This window comes from Stegastes partitus, unplaced genomic scaffold, assembly GCF_000690725.1.
Source record: "Stegastes partitus isolate 25-593 unplaced genomic scaffold, Stegastes_partitus-1.0.2 Scaffold355, whole genome shotgun sequence".
Taxonomy (NCBI): domain Eukaryota; kingdom Metazoa; phylum Chordata; class Actinopteri; family Pomacentridae; genus Stegastes; species Stegastes partitus.
Genome location: NW_007578086.1, coordinates 154,620 through 176,955, shown reverse-complemented (window position 1 = coordinate 176,955; position 22,336 = coordinate 154,620). Strand labels below are relative to the sequence as shown.

The 22,336-nt window shown below is 38.6% G+C and overlaps 2 protein-coding genes across 3 annotated transcripts in view; one reads left to right on the top strand and one right to left on the bottom strand.

The window, feature by feature from the left end:
- Positions 1-365: 365 nt before the first annotated feature.
- pias2 (protein inhibitor of activated STAT, 2) lies at positions 366-21,150 on the bottom strand. Of its 2 annotated transcripts, XR_520290.1 has the most exons (15): positions 21,104-21,150; positions 17,479-17,663; positions 16,741-16,828; positions 16,609-16,659; positions 14,233-14,323; positions 14,010-14,144; positions 13,758-13,863; positions 12,220-12,293; positions 9,861-10,021; positions 8,776-8,909; positions 8,186-8,372; positions 5,382-5,518; positions 5,259-5,296; positions 4,646-4,767; positions 4,329-4,392 (listed from the first exon to the last, which is right to left on the bottom strand). XR_520290.1 is itself a non-coding variant. In XM_008284340.1 (14 exons), exons 1-14 carry the CDS (start codon positions 21,115-21,117, stop codon positions 4,177-4,179), a joined length of 1,617 nt encoding a protein of 538 aa, XP_008282562.1. In that variant the 5' UTR covers positions 21,118-21,150; the 3' UTR covers positions 366-4,176. The 2 variants fall into 2 exon arrangements, 1 of the variants encoding a protein (XP_008282562.1); XM_008284340.1 differs by lacking the exon at positions 4,646-4,767 and having other exon boundaries at positions 366-4,392.
- ube2l3b (ubiquitin-conjugating enzyme E2L 3b) overlaps positions 6,485-22,336 on the top strand; it is a 28,196-nt gene continuing 12,344 nt past the window's right edge. Inside the window, exon 1 of the mRNA XM_008284341.1 lies at positions 6,485-6,489. The gene's annotated coding sequence lies outside the window, so the exon portion shown is untranslated. The remainder of the gene's footprint in view (positions 6,490-22,336) is intronic.

Genomic DNA, 22,336 nt, shown 5'->3' with positions numbered 1-22,336 from the left:
GTAACACAACTATACATGTTTTTCAGAAAGACACATCTCACAAAAAAAAAGTTCCTAAAAATGTACAATAAAGTAGATCAGAATTAAATCATGCAAATAATAGCATGACCACTTGAGAGTTGTTCCTGCTAGATGTCAGTATAGTAAGTAAATGTCTTATTTTTCTCTCTTAGCTAAGTGGGCTCCTTAGAGCATTCTGAAGTGTAATCCTGAAAAGTTTTTTTTTTTTAATATAGGCTAAAACTGAAGAACATGTGTGATTCACTCCATTGGCCCCCTGAAGTCAACACTTCGGTTGAACTGGCATACACAGCATCATTTACTGAAATGAAACTATATTCTAACACCAACAAATTATAACTGAATAAAAAAAACAAAAACCTTTAATTATTAAAAAAAACAAAAGGATTTATACATGGTACCACACTGCAAATTGCTGCACGCTTACAGATACAGGAAAACAAAGACAATTTACAAATAAACCATCCTGTAATAAACTTCCAGAATTTGAGCAAAACAAAAGAGGGCGTCATCTGTGACTCTGTTAATATGGTGTCAAAAAAGAAACTCTAAAGTGATCTGGAATATGTTTCAAAGTCCATAAAGTATAAAGAGTACAAAAAACCCACAACAGGTGAATCGAGACTCTTAATATAATCAGTATTTTCACAAGTTGATGACCTTTCTGCAAGCACTCTCCACGAATGAGTGTTTCCTATTTGAGCAGGTGGGAAAAGGTGTTCATCATCTTGATCTTGCACATTTCAATTTTTATTATGCCCTTCTTTCCAGGTCTCGGTTGAGCAAAATTTTCAAAAATTGTATTTTCCCATGTACAACCAATAGTATGTCCCCATGCAGAAGCATTTTCATCCAGGCTTTGCGATGTTTGTGTGAGATTTATGCTTCCACCCCAACAGAATGGAGGCAAGTGGGATCAGCAACAATGGTTTTGCTGACAGTTTTCATAGGAGTTCTAATTAAGACTGTCTCCAGTCTGTGAAATACAGAGAGAAGCAGGAATAATGACGGTAAAAACCCACTAAGTGCCATGTCTTAATAAGCAACTAAATTGTGTGGAGAGTAAAATCTCAAAGACATATTACAAAACTTTTTCACATGAATGAAAAACATTTCCATAGATAGATACCACTAAAGCCAAGTAAAGTTTTCTCTATCTTCTTGTAATTTGGTAGACTTATCACTGCCCTAACATGTCAACTTGTAAATGCCAAACCTCCTTGGCATAATGTTTGAATAAAAAAGATACACTGACCTAAAAATATTTTTACATTAGCCTTACTTTGATATCAACATCTGTATTTTTGGTACAGATGCTGACAGCATTGTTACTATGTGTCTATATTTTAATTAACTTACACTGTTCAAGCCCAGAAAAGCAGACTGTAGGTCCCTGAGATTAAACTTCCAATAGCTGGGAGTTCACATAAACAACAAGCAATCCAGATGATGTAGTTATGATACAGTAGCTGCTCTGTTTCCAATCTGTATGTTGCTGCCTGCTGTCAACTACGAGTAAGTGGGCTTGAGCGTCGGTGTTAACACTGAGAAATGTTCATGTCATGTCTGTTCTTCCCAGACAGCAACACATAGCATCATTGACATACAGCAAAATCCAAAAATAGCAGACGTCACAGTTTAAAAGAATTAAAGGACTTTTAAATGGCAACTGAAGGGAAGAACAAGAGACTTTTTGCAGGATAAATTTGTCAGAATTTTAACACTAACTTCAATACAAGTAAACACTGTAATTTACAGCTCGTCAAAATCCTTTAAACTGCCTGATACTGGTCAAAGATTTTTCTTTTTCACAAATGTGGCAGTTCAATATATGGCTAAATATTGTGAGAGCAAGATGAGGAGATGAATGTCACTCTCATGTCTGTTAGCAGCAGAACTGAAGTCAGAACACAGTTAGTCTAGCTCAGTATAAATGGGGAAACAGCTTCAGATATCGCACAATTACTGAGCTTTAGAGGTATTGGTAGGTGTAGTTCTGAACTTCTGTCTAATCCAGGTAAGCCATTTCCATTCTTGATGCTAAGCTACCCTTGTAATTAATGCTATACAGATTTGGATTACTTTTGATGCAAAGGTTGAATTGTTCTAAGGTTTCTAATAGACTACTTTGTTTTTAATTTGTTTTCACTGATTCAGTATTTTGTTGTGTTTAAATGTGCAAAACAAATAAACACGACCAAGTTAGGTTTACAACATCTGGGCTGTGTCTGAATCCCTCCCTATATACTACAGTCAACTCCATTAACTCAGCTACTTTATTTGAATGCGTTTATGCACACACTGCACAGTTCCCCTACAACAGACCATGTCCATGATATTCATCAATCCCCCCAATGCAATGCTCCACATTTTAAATGTGACTTACAAACTCATGGCTGCATGACTCAACAGCTGACAGAGGTAACGCTAACAATGATCAACAGGTTGACTTGTCACAGCTAGTAAAGCAAAGCAAAGATGAAACTAATTTCATTAGCAATGACTCAGTCCTATCCAGCATCCCAGTCAGCCAATACCAGGGCTAAGGAACAAGCTCACCCACATGGAATGCGGGCCATTACTTCCACCTGTGCTTTTCCTGCAATAACAAGTTGACATGCTTTCTCAGTAAAAATGTGTATTGTGTGTATTATTTGATGTCCATTATATATGGAGTAATGAATGATGAACTGGCTGACTTTGGACACAACCCTGAGATTGATATCCATCTGAACATCTCGCTCTCAAAGAAAAGCAAATTAGTGTGTTTACTTGAAACTTGAATTATTCCTTTAAGTCTGTTTCTCTACAGGAACAATATGTTTGTCATGTTTGTAATTAACATAAGACAACAGGCTGATCATACATGAGGGGAATATTTGGAAGGCCGAGTGGTACAGAACATCTGGAGTCACACTACAACTTTTTAAACCAACTCGAAATTATTATTGCTCTGATTAAATTACAATGAAAGAAAGGAATATTTTACATTGGTATGACATAAAAGCTGCCCTGTAACAAAAACCTACCCATCAAAGTAGTGACTATCTGGTGAACCAACAAAAATTACTGACCTTCCATGTTTCTAATGGTGTGAATGAAACAGGCAGACACACAGCCAGCAGATAGCGTACACAGCCAGAAACAGCCCTGTCCACAGTGTGTGAGGAGGTCTGACACCTCCAAAGTGTAGAGTCTGTCCACAAGTCTTTCTTAGAGGTGCTTCCTATGTCCAGTCGTTCATTCACTTGCAAGAATGTTGCATGAATATTGTTGAGCTCTTGCTGTGAACAGTCCAAGCCCTTTTTTCATTCATTCTGACTCTGTTTCATGCTAATGAGGCACACAGTTCAGGTCAACCAGGCCACAATAGACTGATGTCAAGTTTACATGTATGCGCAAGTAAACAATATGGTATAAATCAGGAGTTGAATGGTCTGAATATTTCCAACGTTGAAGGAACACAAAAAAGTATCTCAGGCATTTTTCTTTCTGACAGGAAGACATCTGCAGAGCTGAGGGGGAAGGGTTATTAAGACAAATCTACTCGCATAAAGGCTAGCCACAAGACTAGCTGTTGTTCAAGTCATCATAAAAATGTATGATGAAATAAAAAGAAAATACTAATCAAAGTTTCCTCAGCAGTACTGTTTTGACATGAACATTGAAATAAATTACTAATGTGAAAGAGTTGCAAGTTCCATTGACTCCAATCCAGAGTATGCTCCTGGTCAACCTCACATTGGCACATAGGCTGGACTAAACCAAGGCAAAACACTTTTTCATTTCATGATGTCATGACATTAACGGTATAACAGCAAACAAGGATTTTCCTTGAATGCCAAGGGCAAGATAACTGGCAATGCACTGACTCATTCTGGAAAATGTTAAATCTTCAGTTGATGCTGTCGTTGGTCATCAAACCATTTTTCATCCTACCGTAGAAGACAGGAAGGAAACCACATTTGAATTTTGAAAATCCAAGGGCAAAAAAACCCCTGCCTGGATACAATTTTAAACGAAAATGTTCAGGTCATCAAAATGCTCATGTATACCAATTTGGGTGCTTCTTTGCAGAACTCAACATGTCACGTACATATAGACCACACTAAAAAGCCGCAAAAACAGGCCTGAAAAGGTCCAGTGAGATGTGGCTCAGTCAAGCGAAATGATATCTGATATGCTGCTGTCAGTCCCTCCTCTGGCACCCCCTCTTCCTCCTGTGATGACCTGGGTTTCATGGATGGAGCTGGCAGCATGGGTGCTGGTGTCATAGTGGCTGCTGGAGGAGGATACCAGAGCTGAGCTGGTGCTGGCTGCAGGTTGCATGCTGTTTGTCAGGTTATCCAAAAACATCTGAGGCCGGTAATGCTGAACAAGAAAAACAAGTCAAGATCAGCATCATTCCTTTGAAAATGTCAGAACCTTGTAGTGTGAAATGCTACAACATAACATCTCTAATCCAATATGTGGCAATTCTCTTGGTACCGCCAACAACTTCTAAAACACTTTCTACAGTCGACCTTTTCACATGTCTAAATTCTGCAGGAACTGAATAAGGTTTATGCATTGTTTATGTTGTGCTCGATTATGTAGCAATAGAGCAGTCCTAATCTATACTTACATGAGTGTGAGCCTATCTTCACAGATGGCGTAGTGCAGACATGGTTTTATCAGCAGTCAGGATCCATGTGACTCACCACTAAGTGTTTTACTTCTTATTTCTGCTTGTTCTTAATGTCCTTCCTAGATTGCAGTTCAAGTACAAATTCTTTTATTTAACAAGTTTAATTTTTGTAGTCTGACCATCATTCCTGTAAAGTGTTTAGAACTAGACTTGACTAGCCATTTTAAACCAGTGGCAGAAAACCCTGGCTACTTAGTGCTGCTTTATATGCCTTCAGTATTGTTCTGCAATGTAGAGAACAGTTTCAAAAGCCTTGAGCAGGTATGTCCAAATCTTTGACTGGTACTGTATGGAAGATACAAAATGAACAAAAATTAGGCTAAAAGATTTTCTTGAAATAAACTAAAAGACGGTTTAGAGAGTCAAGTGTTTCTGAAGACAAAGTAAATAATCTCTGATGTTCAGGAGAATTTCACTTTTGCCACATTTGCCATCACTGTACACACTCACTAGATGGTGATTTGAGCAGACTATGCTGTGTTGCTGCTATAATGATCTGGAAACCATGCATAGTGAGTCTTTCACCAGTGGGAAACCACAGCAAACATACCTGAGGATCTGCTTGAATTAAGGAAAACAAATCCAGACCTATGAGTAAGAGACAGAACGGGAAGATTATTAAAAGTATCAACTTGTAGATATTGTTTACAGCCCTGTTATTTAGCTGACTCACTCTGCATATCAGTAGGGATGGTGGCCAGGGTGGATGGATGGAAGGGGACTGCATAGTCAGCAAGTGTAGAGGTCAGATATGATGGATCCAAGGTCTGGACGTTTGGCACGCGCACAGTGGGCTGGTAGGTCAACACCCTGAGAGAGAACAGTAAACTAATGACATGCTCCATGAAGAAACATTAACTGCTGCACCCTATTAAAACGCTCTTACATGAACTGTGTGCTGCAGATGTCATCCATTCATCCAACAGCAATGATTTAAAATGTAGAAAAATCTAGTGTCCAGTGTTGTCAGTTATGTTACTGAATAGAAACAATAATAGCAAGTACTGACATACAGCATCAGTCAAAAGTTTGGACACACCTTCTCATGCAGTGGTTTTTATTTATTTAAATTATTTTCTACATTGTAGATTAATACTAGGGACATCAAAACAATGAAAGAACACATATGGAATTATGTGGTAAACAAAAAAGTGTTAAACTAACCAGAATAGGTTTTTATTTTAGATTCTTTACAGGAGCCCTATTTTACTTTGATGACAGCTGTGCACACACTTGGCATTCTCTCAGTCAGCTTCATGAGGTCATCTCCTGGAATGGTTATGAATTAACAGGTGTGTCTTGTCAAGAGTCAGTTTGTGGAATTACTTGCCTTCTTCATGTGTTTGAGACCATCAGTGGTGTTGTGCAGAGGTAGGGTTAGTACACAGTGGATAGCCCTATTTGAATAATAATCCCATATGTGTATGTATCCATATGTAGACTGGGCATGGGAACCTGAATTTTAGCTATGCTGTGTAAAGCTTTCACCTCGTTGTGTGCCGTTGTACACCGTCCTGCACCTGTCCAAATCTGCACTGTAGCTGTGAGATGAAATCTGGTTGCCATTGTAGGTCAGCCTTCCCTTTGGTCATGAAAGTTTCAGCATTTTCTGTTTCACTTGGAAAAGGTGAACTTTGCAAAGGAAGGAGTGTGGGTGTTTTGTTTCCTCTTTTGGCTGGAGAGCTTGTACACGATGAGCAAGGTCAAGCAGCTGGGTTTTCTATAGCCTGCCCAGTCCACTGAACAACTCCAAATGAATATCATACACAAAAATACTTGGTGTGCCTTGCTTGGCAGCTTCTAGCATCCCAACAATGTGCAGGTTGCAACTCCTACCTCTATTCTCCAGGTCATCCATTTTCTATTGTAATTTAGCATTGTCTTTAGCTAGTTGGTTGCAGCAAGCTTACAGAGAATCTATCTGGGTGACCAGGGAGGTTAAGCCTTCTTCGTGAGTTGTGAGTTGCTGTAGTGATACTTGTGCAATTGCTAACTGAATTATTGCCTTGAGCAAGGAAACTTCATCCTGAATCCCATCCTTTACAATTTTGAATATATCTTCCAGCATGTAGCGGTGCGCATGTAGCTTCATCTGAGTTGTTGGTTAAGCTAGCCGTTTCTTTGTTGTAATTTGGGGGCTGCAAATACCATCTGCTCACAGATGACAAAGAACTTAAAACTTAACTAGGTCAAGAATAGGTCAGGTTGAGTCAAATAAATAAAGAAATAAATAAATGAGCTAAATAAATTCTACTCCTATTCCTACTGTAGTAGGTAGAGCAAAATTACAATAAACTTGAATAGATTTGATTTTTATTAGATGCCCCCGAGCCACCATGGTGGCCCAGCCCTCAAGTATTATTAGTTTTGTTTTGTTTGCTCCGGGGTAATCTGTGGCTGGATCCTAACTCAGTCTCTAGCAATTGGCATAGCCTTAGCAACTGTATAATATACCAGTTTCTGGATTTGTGGCTATGGTTGCGCTTCTTGTTCAGCTTTTGTTGGTTGTGTCCCTGCTAGAAAGATGTGCCTGTCAGTTAGAGCAGATTACTGAAGTTAACCTAACTTAGATGTTATGGGTACCCTGGATAGTGTTAGGCACATTAGAGGCACAGAAAACCTCTCAGTGATTGCATTAGCCTAGCACCAAAATAATCAGCAAAACAATTTCCAGTTGAATACCAACAAGTATAATAATTTGGTATTTTCAGTGTAACAGGGAAACTAGGCATGCTTGTGGAAGACTGTGGTATTTCTTACAACTTCACCTGTATCTGCTACCTCACCTTCCAAACACAGGTCTACTAATTCACTGGAGCTGCTTCGCTCTGCACACACGCTTGTCTGTTCCTGTCCATAAACAATACCTTTCAGTATTGACTGGCTATTACTCATGACGTGCAGCGAATCAGTGGGACACTGCTTGGGACCACAGAGTGATTGCCGGCAAAAAGAGAGCCAGCTGCATCAGGACCAAAGTTACGGATTTAATTAATTTCATCAGTAATCTGTTAATAAAAACAATACGAATGTGAGGCAGCTGTGGCTCAGGTGGTAGAGCGAGTCGGTCAATGATCGGAAGGTCGGTGGTTCGAGTCCGCCCTGTAACCTGTGTCATGGTCGTTGTGTCCTTGCGTATGAATGGATTGTTTGAGGTGGTGGTCAGAGGGGTCATAGGCACAGAATGGCAGCCACGCCTCTGTCAGTCTCTCCCAGAACAGCTGTGGCTACAATTGTAGCTACCACCGCCGGAATGAATGTGTGTGAATGAATAATTGACAGTGTAAAGTGTCTTCGAGTGCATAAAAAGGCGCTATATATATCTAATTAATTATTATTACTAATCATTATTATTACTAATAATGGGAAAAATTCTGAATATTGAATATCACAGATAATTGGCCAGGCCAATAACCAGCCAATCCCAATTGCACACAGGTCTGTCTATGGTAAAGCAAAATAGAGAGGCCTGCTCACCCCTTTGCATGCATCTCCTCGTTTTTGGAAATGTAAACACATTGTTTCTTCAGTGGAGGGTCTGAGTCATCTTCATCATCAGAGGAAGAGGAGCTTTCCAGAGTCAAATCAATCACATCAGCTTTTTTGGTGGAACTGGGCTCAGTAGAATGGGGGACCACTGAAGGCTGGCGCAAAGGAGCTGAGGCTAAAAGATAAAAGTTAAAGCATAACATTTATCCAACTATCAACCAATCCCATGAAAATGCAAAAACCAACAATGTGTTTGTCTGTCCCTCACTGCTTTCTGATTTCGTTTCCTTGCCTGCTGCACTCAGCCAAGAATCTACTGATGACAAAAATCTTTAAAAACACAATGTGTCATTTTGAAAAAGGTTTGGTAATTTTCTAAAAGAGCTTGCATCCATAATTTTAACAAACAGTACCATTAGCTTTAGAGACAAATGCCACTGAGGCACCACTCACTGTGTATTTAATAGGTTTCAGGCAACAGTACAGCTCTATGCCACATAAATCAATGATAACAATAACAGACACAACATTAGCAATATCAATTCCAACCTATCCATGAATAAAGATGATGTACTTACGTTCAATTTTTGGAAGTGACTGAGAGGGAACCTTGACAGCATCTTTTTTTGGTCTCATGGGGCACCATGTTCCATCCTCTTGGAACTTTATTTCATCCACATCTGAGCAGTCATTCAGGATCTCCAAGAATAAACTAAACCGAGAGTTAAACACTTAAAATACTGATACACATTAACTGTACACCAACTGGTCACACAAAGCAGACTGACTTTGTTGTTTTTTTTTCGAAATAGGAACCTGTTTTTTGGTCCCAAATTTCACATGACCCGAGTCATAGACAGGTTTAAATTCTTATTAGAAATTACAATGATACATTTTTAACCCATTTTTTTCAGCCCCATTCCTAATCCCAGTCCATTTACAACTGGTATCTTTAATGACTAAATGTGGATTAAATACACAGTATGTCTCTGTTGGAGTTGTTGGGACTTAAAAAACACTTTGCAAGTGCACTTACATGTATCCAGTGATGTTAATGTGTGATGCTCTGGTGCCTTGCAGAGAGCACACAAACCTTACAAAAGCCAACTGAATTATGGAATTAATGTTAATTAGTGACAGCTAATGTGACTACCTGAATGTTTTGCAATCTAAAAGAACATCTGGCAGATTAATTACTGCTAATTACGTAGATGTCACAACACAGACAATTCAAGGGCAACCACATCACTTTTCACATTTAGGCTTTCATTCTATATGCAGTAAAATGCTGGCAGCAGAGAGTGTAGCCGTCTTTAAAAAGAGCCATGCTTCAGCACTAGCAGGGTGGGGGGACATAACACAGTATGTATGTAAAAGCTAGAGCTTTATATCCTTTAAAATATGTCCCAGTACATGGGTTACAGGATCACTTTGGCAAATATCTAGTAAAATACATTAAATTAATTTATTAATTTTACTTAAATATTGAGATATAGTACAGGAATACATGGGTTATTCATTTACTCTATTTTGTCAAAGGAAGTGTTGAGAAAGTGGCTCCACACTATCTGGGCAATCTACTAAAACCTGAATGTCCAACTGCCTCAGCAGCAGCAATTGTTAGTTCAGGTTTTTGCAAAATGGAAGTAGTGGTTTAACTAACCCGTCAATGATGAGACTTTCGTATGCAGCCTTCTTGTCACATACAGGGCAGATCCAGGTTGGCTTCTTCTCATTCATCTGCAGGTAGAGGGCAGCATCAAAACACTGCAGATGGGAGCACGTCACCGCCCTGCATGGCACTGTCAGTCGCATCTTACCCAGCTGTTGGAGAAATCATGGCATGAGTTAGCCAAAATGAATAAGGAACACTTTACAATAATTCATGAACTACTATTTACTTACAGATGGAAGGTTCAAGTGAGTTGTAACTTTTTGGATCTCAGTGCCAAATCCTGATTATCAATCACTTGTACTCATTGTATTTACAATATTTGCTCAGACATTCTTTCTGTCAAACTTCAGGTTTCATGTCTGAGAAGTAGTGCAGTGAGCATGAGTGACCATCAGCTTGCAGGCTGAGACCATTTCATGAGATGTTGCTAAATTAGATCAACATAAGTGGCAGATACCGTCTAGTGTGAGCGCTGGCTATGTGTACCTAAACCCAGCGCTAAAATGATCCTGAGGTAAAATATTTTACACCAGAGGATCAATAAGCACCAACGTGCGCACACACACTTGATGCTTGTTGTAACAAGCGACAAGTCTTCAGCATGTGAGAGCGGAAACATCAATCTGTGAAATCATCCAACAAAAGTTCATGACACACAGGCAGAAAAATTTAGTTTGACTGCATAGCTTGCAGTTTATCTTTCACTGCTCAAGGTATATTATGTTTGCTAGAAGCCTATAGCTCTCACAGAGTTTACTAAATTATATGAACATGGGTCCATGAACCACAGTAACCACTGGGCAGCTGACTGTTAAGCTATAGCTGTGTTCATAAATTCAGTCTGAAATGATCAGCACATCATCTGTAGTGTTGTTTAGTTTTGGAGCGCTTAGAGCCAGAGAAGAAGTAAGGAAGTGATTTGGGGGCTGCAGGCAAATTCAGTCTTGTTTTATTTTCACCCTTTCTCTACCTGAATGTTGGTGTTGGCAGTGATAAAAGTAGTCAAACTGTTTTCTTAAGTAAAGCAATTTAATACTACACAGTACAAACAGTGCTGCCCACTTAATGTTCTACCGCTTTATAGAATATCCAGTTTATAATCATGAAATATTGAAGTCCTGCATCATTTCCTATATAACCTATGGTAAAACAGCCCATTTATTGTCATAGAATAATGGCATAATCCCGGTTTTTGTCATAATAACATTTCTCGAAATTGATTCCAGGAATAACTTTTGCCCATGTAAAGTCGTGGTTGGCCAATCGGTACGGCTCACGGACTGAGCATCGGTCATGCGTGGCAGATTATCACACCCCGGTCAGCCGCGGAAGGCAGTGTGTTTGTTTGTTTGTCAGTGACCTGCTGGCCTGAGATCGGCTTCACTGAGTTATTCACACACTGACATTAATTAGGGAACATCAAAGAGAATCGCATTGCTGCAGAGCATGTCGTCACTCATAACTGAACTGCTCAGCTAGTTAATCATGATAAGTTAGTCCTCTGTATACCCTCTGTTTAAAGGAAATAACTTTTATTGATGGGGTGGCTTTTCGGACCGAAAAAGGTGAAATTTCTCTGAAGCGAAACCATAAAGCTCCGTTTGAATCAACACTTCTTGGTCTTCAAAGAAACTGTCCTTTTGGTCCTGTGAAAACAGTCCCATTTTGGCTTTATGTATAAATCCCTGTTTTTCGTCACACAGACAGACAATTTTCTCAGTGCTCTATCGTTGGGATTGAAGGCCGCTTTTTGGAATATCCCGGATATAATTATCATTCCATCCTGGACTGAGGGTATGATAATACACGGGCAGCACTGTACTGTCACAGAGAAAGCCCTGCATTACTATTATTATTATTATTATTATTATTTACATAAAACTAAAGAATGAAAGAGGAAATTTAACAGAGAGAATATAAATATTTCTTGTTGTGCTTGCTTTTTATCTTGAAAAATAACCCAAAAAATCCTAAGAGTATTTTGAAAGTACCTGATTGATAGGCTGTATTCGTAAGACTATCAATATCTTAACGAAACCCACCCCTAGTGAGCGCCCGGGTATTTTAAAGGTGAAAAGAATAGTAAATCGTGTCCACTGTTTGTGCAATTTGATGCAGAGTTGCGTTCTGTTTTTGAATTTGTTAAGTGTCGGTGACCCTAAGTGGTAGTTTTCAAAGAGAAACCACAGCAGAAAGTTATGTGTACCTCTATCCCAACCCTCCCCAATCTGATCCATCAACACAACATACACAGTACTAAAATTCTGAGCGAACTTTTGTTCACTGTCAGAATGATTCGAAACTTGCTATAATCACAAAAATATTTTTACACAAATGCTTAATTTACCGGGCACATAAGTGACACTCGAAGACTTGTTGTGGCAATCTCACTGTCTGGATCTGCTGTCAGCTTCTCTTTAACTGGAACACAAAGGGCAGGGGAAGAGTACAAAATAATGGAAAAGAATTATTTAAAGGAATAAAATACATCAAAGCCAAATATAAAAAGAAACCACACTCCTCTAGGAACCTAACCAAGGGATCACACCAGCTCTGGTCCACTCCACACTGGCTTTAAACAAACCTATGCTGATGATGCAGACAGCTCATACAGCACATTTGTTTCTCACCTGATGACACTAGTTCAATTGACAAACTAAAACAGAGCAAAACCTAAAAACATATCTTTATGGGTTTATATTTATGTTGTTTTAAGTAATTTACTGGTATCAGGCCTATTTACTACTTGTATTATGGCCTTCTGTATTCTTTTGTATATGTAAAGGTTTCATCGTTACTAATTTTAGATATTTACTTACTTTATTCTCTTACATTGATGTACAGCCCTTTGAGGTGCCGTTGCTGTATGAAAGGTATTCGTATAATTAATATGTGAATACTAATATGTCTTAAACAGAGCCTATCTGATCCTAATTCTATTTGAGTATTTAGTTCCATTTTTCTTTTCTTTTTATATGTTTTTTCCTTAATTGGACAGTAAATGTACAGTTCAGGTGGTGCAGCTTTACTTACAAGATTAGAAAAAACACTGTTACCTATTCTTGCCAAACACTTGTGCTTGTTAAACAACCAGGTGTTGGAAAAGAGTCATGCACTCAGCTCGACTCCAATTTCAAAAATGTCATGTATCTGTATGTGAAGAGTTGGTTTCCAGAGCTGGGGTTTAGAGAAACTGGATTTTCTGCACTACATTTTTCCTGGAAAATAAAAATCCGGGCGAACGGTCGTGGGTCACATCTACACTTATAAGAACTTACATTTGTACGACCGCACATTGTCTGATTACTTGTGTAACTGGAGGTCAGCACTACAAAGCAGGATCTGGATTTAACAAGGTAACTTCAGGTTTAATCCTAGACTTTAGGGCAGTGATTGTGGTTCATTTCTTAGCAGCATACGTCACCATGACAACTTGTGCTGCACGCCCAACCTGCTGTGGAGGGAGATAATAAATTCTAATATAATCATAATAAATCAGCATATATAAAAGCACGAACAACTGATCAACCAGTTCTCTTGGAAAAGGGCAAAAGTTTTTAGAGCTGTAAGCAATTTCAAAGCTATTTTATTATCTTTGTACAGTCATACAATCCTACAACAGACGCCGATGAAAGCACTTAAGCCTTGTACTTGTTGACTGTTTAAAATTTGCAGTCAGACCACTTAATATTTTTGATTGATGTTTTTCTACTTTTCTAACTGCTAAAACTGCGTATATTGAATTCTCCTGTAGTACATGCTGCGGATGTTTCTGAATAACATAAAACCTGATGTGTCAGGAAAACTTTTGGCTTTTCGAAGACCTCTACTCAAGTGTGACTACCTTAAGGAAATGCTGTCATAGTGGTTTAATGTTAAGGTTACTTAGTGCTCTGGAGTGGTCTGGGTTTCTGATGCCCTTCATCCTGAGCCTCTGTAGCAGAAGTGGCGATGTCAGTTGCCTCACCAGGTACACAGACATAGAATAGGTCTGAAAAACAATAAACAATCTTGATCAAACAACCTTAACAGAGGCGTCAGTGCTACTGTTCCCAAGTATAAGGTACAAATTAAGCACATTAAAAATAAGCAGAAAAACAAAACGCTTAAGGGACTTCTGGTTTGGCGTTTTCTCACTTTTCCAATTTCAGGTGCCCATGTCACTGAAATCTGATTGGGTACTGCAGACGAGAGTCTCACTAGGGAAGTAATGTTTAGTGGTCTTCCGGGTCTTTTCTGTTCCACGCCGTTTTTTGGTGGTGGCGCATAACCCTACAAAAATAAAATACTTAGTTAGCTTTACAGTTGAATACTTAACTTGAACTGGGTTGAACAGTTCTGGAGTTGAATAAACACTTACTGGCAAAGGGAAAAGTTTTCCATTGACCTTGACACATAGACTGTTTGGATAATTATCCTCTTGAGGACAGCTCGTCTCTGACAAGCAGAACCTGACAAGACAAAGACATGTTGAAGAGCCTCATACAAAGAATTATGCAAATATTCTTTTCACTTTCGATGTTTCACAAAATCTTAGATGTCTTACATAGTAATTTCATATCTTTTCATATAGAATATAGCACATTTTAGAACTCATATCTTTTCATTTACAGTGTTGAACCATTCTTGTAAGATAAAGAAGGCAGTAAAGTAACAGATCCCACACAAACACTTTATTTCGTTTTTGCATTTAGGTGTATATACTAGTGCATCTCCAACAGTTAGATCATGAAAAATGTAAGTGAAAAATGGAATAAATCCAGAGCTATTACAAGTGAAATATTTCAAGCCGGGTTTGCTTTTAATTTTGATGATTATCAGAAATCCAGTATCTCAAAATATTAGAACTTTTTATTTTGAGTTTGAGTAAATTACTATTCAAACAGTAAAGATCCCGTGCATCTCTTGGTCTAGTTCAGTACACACAACCACAATCATGGGGAAGACTGCTGACTTGAATACTGTCCAGAAGATGTTCATGGACAACCTTCACAAGGACGGTAGGCTATAGAAGGTCATTGCTTTAAAGACTGGCTGTTGGCAGAGTGCCAGGGAAAAGTGTGGTTGGAAAATGTGCACAACCAACAGGGATGACAGCAGCCTTGAGAGGACTGTAAAGAAGTCTCGATTCTAGAACTTGGAAGAGCTTCATCAGCAGTGGACTAATGCTGGTGTCAGCGCATCAAGAGCCACCAAGCATCGACGTCTCCAGGAAAGAGGCTACAACTGTTGCATTCCTGATATCAAGCCACTCCTGAACCAGAGACATCAGAAGGATCTTGCCTGGGATAAGGAGAAAAATAACTGGACTGTTGCTCAGTGGTCCAAAGTCCTCTTTTCAGATGAAAGTAAGTTTTTCATTTCATCTCGAAATCAAAGTCCTCCAGTCTGGATGAAGTGTGGAGAGGCACAGAATCTGAGGTGTTTCACGTCCAGTGTGAAGTTTCTGCAGTCTGTGATGAGTTGTGGTGTTCTGTCATCTGTCGGTGTTGGTCCACTGTGTTTTATCAAGTCCAAAGTCAACACAACATCTACCAGGAGAATCTAAAGCACTTACAGTTCCATCTGCTGACAAGCTTCAGGGAGATGCTGATTTCTTTTCCAGCAGAACTTTGCACCTGCCCACAGCGACAAAACTACGACCAAGTGGTTTGCTGACCATGATATTACTGTGTTTGATTGGCCCGCCGACTCACCTGACCTAAACCCAACAGAACTCCATATCGGGTATTGTCAAGACAAAGATGAGGAACATCAGATGTACCAAATACAGATGAGCAGAAGGTCACTATCAAAGCAACCTGGACTTTTAATAACACCTCAGCAGTGCCACAGGCCGATCACCTCCATGCCACACTGCATTGATGCAGCTATTCATAGTAAAGGAGCCCCAAACAAGCTATGAGTGTATAAATGAACATAGTTTCCAGAAGTTGCACATTTTTGTATTGTAAATCCTTTTTTTTTGATTGATCTTAGGAAATGTTCTAATAATTTGAGATATTGGATTTCTAATTTTCATTTCTCTATAAGCTGTAATCATTAAAATTGAAACAAAAAAAGTATTGAGATAATTCACTTCGCATGTAACGAATATAGAAAATATGAAAGTTTAGCTTTTTGAATTACATGACAACAAAATGAACTTTTTCACACTTTTCTAATTTTTCTGAGCTGAACCTGTGCATGAGTAGAAATTGTATCCTGCGTAACAGTTATGATGAACATTGTAGTGCTATATTCACAATCAGTGTTTTTCCCATTTACAGCATGTTCAATAAAAGTTTATTTAATTTGATTTATATAACACTAATTCACCACATATGTCATCTCATGGCACTTTGCATTGTAAAGTGAAGACAGTGAACCCAACAAATCCAAAGCATCCTTTGCAAACACTTAGGGACAGTGGGAGGGAACCAAAACCACTCCCTTTATAGGGAAGGCAAAGAAGAAGAAAAAAAAAAAACTCCAACTACATCAGGCTCAGGGTGGGTGGCCATCTGCCTGACGAGGTATGTGTAAACATGTAGATGTGTGATTGTCAGAGAATTTGTCATTTTGATTAAGGAGGTTAGAGTCACAATCAATACACTATTTAAGATAGTATACATGAGTTTAGGTATGTTTTGATTTAAACCAAATTATTTCACTCAACACGTAGAAATTAAGATCTGTTAATTAAGGAATTTCATGATCTAGCATTTACAGGTTAGAAAACGCTGAACATTCTTACCTCAGTTGAATTTGAACCATATAGTCCCTTCTGCCACCTGGTAGAAAGTCCCTGTAACAGACAAGACAAAGCATATAGGCATGTTTTCCCTCATAACTGGGTAATAACTGACATATTAACAAACAAACCTACCGGGATATGCATACTTCTCGAACTTGCTGTGGTGTCAAAGCAAAGATAAAATATTTTTCTTGGTGGTACCTCTGTGCAGTACTTGCTCCTGAGAACACAAATGATGGCTGTTAGTTATGAAGTGACCCTCTTTAGTGTCATTATTACATTATTGTACACATTCACACTGGATGTGTAATGCTACAAAAATATTAACAATTCGGTATGAACCTTGATAATGGAGTCACAGTTTGTTGTATTTTCAACACAACACGGAAGACACTCAAATGCTGGAATATTCAATAAAAAAAAAAAAAGAATACCACAACTGTGATCAATGCACCATTATAAGACTGTGACCTGTTCATTGCCAAGAATAACATTTATCAAATAAACAATTAACAATTTAAACAAATACAACATAGTCAAAGGGAACAATTTGGCTCATGTTAACTACATTTATATCTGCATCATTAAACTCCACTAGAATAACATGATTGGCATGATACACATGCAAAGCTAAATGAAGCCCATCAGTTCAGCAGAGGATGAAACCATTATAGCTTCTTTTTTTTTAAGGCCCTCCTGGGCCGGCTGTGGCTCAGGTGGTAAAGCAGCCTGTTGCAAAGTTGGTGGTTCAATCTCTGGCCCCTCCGCATGACAAGATATAAGTTAAGATATATTTTCAGCAATGTTTTAAAAAGTCCCATCATCATTTTTATCCTTGTTAAACAAAAAGACAAAGAAAATATCCCAGACCTAGACTTGAAGGCTTAATTAGAACGTCCAGGACATCATAGAAGGGCAGAGGTTTCATCTGTACATCAGGGTGGACAGGGGGCATGAGAGGGGCTGGCTGCTGGAGGCTCATGCTGGCTTCGGTGTGGTGCCACACGGTGGTTTCACCAGTCAGTAAGCTGAAGTCTGTGTTACAGGATTGACTCCTATTGACAGAGATGACAGAGTTCATTCCAGTTAGCTATCAACCAGCAAACAACAACAGTGACTTTCTGGTGGTGATCTTGGAGAAACGCTGGTCCTACAGCTCCTTGATAATGATTTGCACTGCTAAACTGTAGCCACTTTTCAGCATATACAAAGGCTACAGGACAAATTCAGTAAGACCACTTTTTGGTGACAAACAAAGCGCAGTAACACCTACAAGTTTCAACACTCTCAAACTTGACACCATACTCTAGAATACAACCAAAAAAACAAGTTCACAGAAACATGATCCCAGGTGTAGCGCGCTGCCTACCGCAAACCACAGCTAAGACTAACATTGACTTTAATTCTAATGATGATCTGACTAAAAACCACAAGCAAGCACCAGCTCATGCTGCATTCGACAGTGTTTCTGTAGCCTGGCAAGCTTCAGCTGCAATCAGTTGGTTACCTGAATACGAACACCTAGCCTAATGCAGTGCAACATGAGCACAGAAAGATTTAAACAATCTCGCTTCACCCTTGACTTTGTTAAAAAAAAAAAAAAAAAAAAAAGTCACCAATTGCTCAATTTCAACTTCTGTTAATTTATGCAAGCAAACTGTCAATACAAGCACATGAATCTCAGAATTAAGGAAGAAACCAAGTTGTTATCTGTGCACACACCTCAGTTCAAAAGATGAATGTATTCATATTTATGCCATATATTTATGCTCTTATGCCTAATTATTATTTTTCACATTGTACCCTCGAGACTGGAAGCCACAAAATTTGCAGCCAAAGTTCCTGCAGAACTTTAAACATTCACACGCTGATCAATTAAAGAAAGAGTTTATCAAATTTGTTTAAAAGGATAGGCAGTGCGCCCTCAAAGTTTAAAACGTTAGTATATTCAGACTCTGAAAACATGCCTGAAACAACAGGTGAATTCCTCTCCCTAAGCAGTTAACACTGTATCAACAGCATACTGGTGTTAAAACAAATCAGTATCACTTTACCAGAACAGTGTTTACAGACAGCTTATGTCATCAATCTTGTATTTTAAACTGTATAATTCAAAGTACTGTGATTCAATTTTGGGAAAGGATAGTTGAAATGCCATCTTATTTTCTGTCCTGAATGTTCACCTGTTTGAACAAAGAAAGAGAATGAGTTTTTTCAGCTGTAGACATGTAACACCACCTTACACAATTTGAACATACTTTTTTACTTTCCTCTCTCTTTTCAATTATCAGCATTCTCTATCCCCACAGCCCACTCCTCAGGGCTTTACTGTGAAGTGAAATTAATGGGCTAGTAAAGTATGTTGAGTCTAGAGTCAGAGTTGTCAGGATCAAAAAGACGACTCTCACTGAAGCTGACTAGATCACCATAGAACCTTTGCTGCACAGTTAACCTGGTTCGGAGGAAATTCTGCTCAGAATTTGGAATTTAAATCAGCTATATGAAACGCCTCACTTTCATCTTTTTTTTTCATATTCTCTTTGAGTAATACAGATTTTCAGCAGAGAATTTTAAACCTGTTGCAGATAGCAAGTTAGAAATGCCTCTGAATGAAGTCATGCACTTACAGTAGACAAATGGCATGCAGCTTGTTGCCACAGGAACCTATATATACCTACATAATAAGTTGATTATGCAGGAAATGCATAAACATGTTTCATATGGCTTTTCCTAATTAGCTGCTAAGTCCATTTTACACTGGCGGCACTGCAGCTAATTGAACACAGATAAATTGAATTTAAAAAAAGAAAAAAGAAGAAATTCTACAGAGATTTACTATAGAGACTATTCAGTCAATAACATGAGTATCACATTTAAATAAATAAAGTTTAGAGTTTAAGGGCTCTAACCTGCACCTGTCATGTTAGAAATGAGTGACTTTCATATTAATCAGTTGTCCATTATAACGACCTGTGCCCTTTGACTAAAGTAGATAACACAAGCACAGTGTATATTGAGTGCAGAAGAAGAGTCAAAAAACACGACCCCAAATGGCACTGGTATTGGTATAAAGAACAGCTAAAATGGATTTCGTAGGTAGAAATTTACAGGTTCCAGTTTTGCTCTATGAATCTATTCCGATTTACACAAGCTTCTCTACGCCTACACAAACCATTGCTTGTATTTTTTTCAACACAGCCTACTTTTATCCTTTTCCATCCGGTAACCATTTGGAAAAACTGAAACCATGTTCTCAGACTGTTATGCCTGTACTCTAAGCCAAATGACCACCCCTGCACGAGCTTGTTAAAGTCAAACAAGCAAATACATTGGAATTCATTTAGGCTTTGGCAGCATCATAATGACTTCATCATATGCCGAATGCTGACAGAATAATCACATCTTCCCTTTAGTTCAATGATGAGCAGGTTTTGTAACTTCTAACAGACAGAACACAAAAACGTTTAAGGTGTTTAGAAAGGCAGACAGTTTAAATATTTCAGAAAGAAACACCACTGGCTCCCAGCTCCTGGGGGAATTTAAAGCAGCGAAGGAAGAGGAAGGAATAGAGCTCAAAAAATTCATGTTAGCTGTGATTCCTATAGTACACAACAAAAGAGCCAATGTTTATGATCATCAGTCTTGCACACACATCACATGTGAGAGCAGTGGGCACCTAGTGGTCCAATGAGTCAACACGCCACAACCTCAGGTACACAAAGGCAACATAAATACTGGACACACCATATAGAAACATTCATCGTACTGTTGTATGTGTGTTCAAATTACTATTACTGTAATGTTTCTAAGTATTTAGACAAATTATACTTGGATGCCTTGGCAGCAGTGCCTGTTGGAGCTGTCCATCCAGTAAAGGCCTGCGAAATGAGCTGAGTTCATTACAAACAGTAGATGTGGTTCTTGCAATGATCAAGTTACCTACTGAGCTGCAAATATTTATCCAGCTGTGCGTTTTGTTGCGTTTGTTCACAAAGAAAATATTATTTAGACATTATAAACAGCAACTTGTTAAACATCAAAAAAACTTAGTGCAGTTTTGAAAAAAGTAGTTGTTTAACAAGCTGTCGTTAACTTTAGGCTAAGTGGGTGTATCCTCGTCTGCCACGATTTTTTTTCCTTTTACAGAATCAGTTAATTTTACGTTTAGGCTACTAAATACGCCAAATAAATACGCACAATGTAACTACTTTAAACGCGTTTCAAACAACAGCGGCTACGACAATATGCAATATGAGTTATTGCGAGCAAACAAGAGACCTACTAGCGACTGGCTAGTCATAAACTGTTAGCATTAAGGCTAAATACTGAAACGTAAATTATGTTGTTTTGTGATGCACATTCTTGACTAACAGTGTCCTCCCAGGGCATCGGCCCGGGGCGTCACTTATCCACAGGTATATTCGCTGAAAGTTATTGTTAAATGTTGTAATGTTAACAGAAGTAAGTCACAATCAGTGTTTTTCTTTTCGCCTACCCGAAACTCCCCATTCTCCGCCATCTTGTTGTTCCGGTCACGCTGCACACTACGACTACTTCCGGGTGACGCCGCCGCCGCCGCCGCGCAGCGTCTACCACGACTTGTTAGGACAACTTTGTCGCAAATTTGTCAAGAGGAAATCAACTGTAGTTTCTCAAACCACACTTAGCATCCCAAATAGTTAATTTTACATTTGACTTAATGTTTTATAATATAAAAAAAATAAATAAATAAAAACAGCCACTGGTATTCCAGAGTTGGTTATTTATTGGCAGCATGTAATGCACACCACGTTTATCCCGTTCACACATATACAGGTACTTCATTTTATTTTTTATTTCAAAAACAACAACAACAATAAAAACATGGCTTTTTTCATTGTATTGCACTACTAGGTGACCTTCAAGATTTAAGTTATGAATTATTGGGTTAATGCAAAAAGAATGCATTTGATAAAGTATAAGATTTCATTCACCACAAGCGCTAAACAACTTGGATTTTTAGAAACCTTAAATCACTGCAATAAATCCATAAAAGAACTTGCAGCTCATGAGTCATTATTTAAACACACACACACACACACACATCATATCATATTTGCAAATCGACAGGGTCCACAGTAAAAAGGGCATTTTGGTAATTTAGAAGTGAGTCTCTCTTAAAAAACAAAACAGTTTGTCCATTTTTCACATTGTATTTATCAATTCATCAAAGTCTATTTATATAGCCCTTTAAAACAGGCTTAAGGGTGACAAAAGTGCTCTACAGTAAAAACAAGAGAATAACTTCAAACCGAAACAGCAGTAAAATAGACACTCAAATAAATACAAGTAAACTGCAAAAAAAAACCCTAAAATAAATACTCCTAAAAGTGTGTGCATAAAAAACAAAATAAAAAGTTGCCACGCAGCTAGGTATGAAAGCCATTTTAAACAGAGAGGTTTTAAGCTTTGTTTTGAAAAGACCCAGGTCAGTGATGGTGCGAATGTCGGGGGAATGCTTGTTCCAGAGCTATGGTGCGACTACAGAGAAGGCCCGGTCACCCCAGTGTGTATATTTCGACCTGGGGACTTCAAGCAGATGCTGATCGGACACAGACATTAAAAGTTTAAAAGCAATTCTTGACTGGACTGGGAGCCAATGGAGACCGTAGGGGACAGGGGTAATGTGCTCACGTCTGGGAGCGTTCGTTAAAAGACAGGCTGCAGCATTTTGCATGGGTTGCAGGTG

Bases quoted from the DNA above. Each gene is read 5' to 3' on its own strand.
- pias2 (XM_008284340.1), bottom strand. The intron at 16,660-16,740 runs GTAGGTTTGTTT...TGTCTGTTACAG, and splicing joins CGAGAAGTATGCATATCCCG to GGACTTTCTACCAGGTGGCA. The intron at 8,373-8,775 runs GTAAGTACATCA...TTTATCTTTTAG, and splicing joins GTCACTTCCAAAAATTGAAC to CCTCAGCTCCTTTGCGCCAG.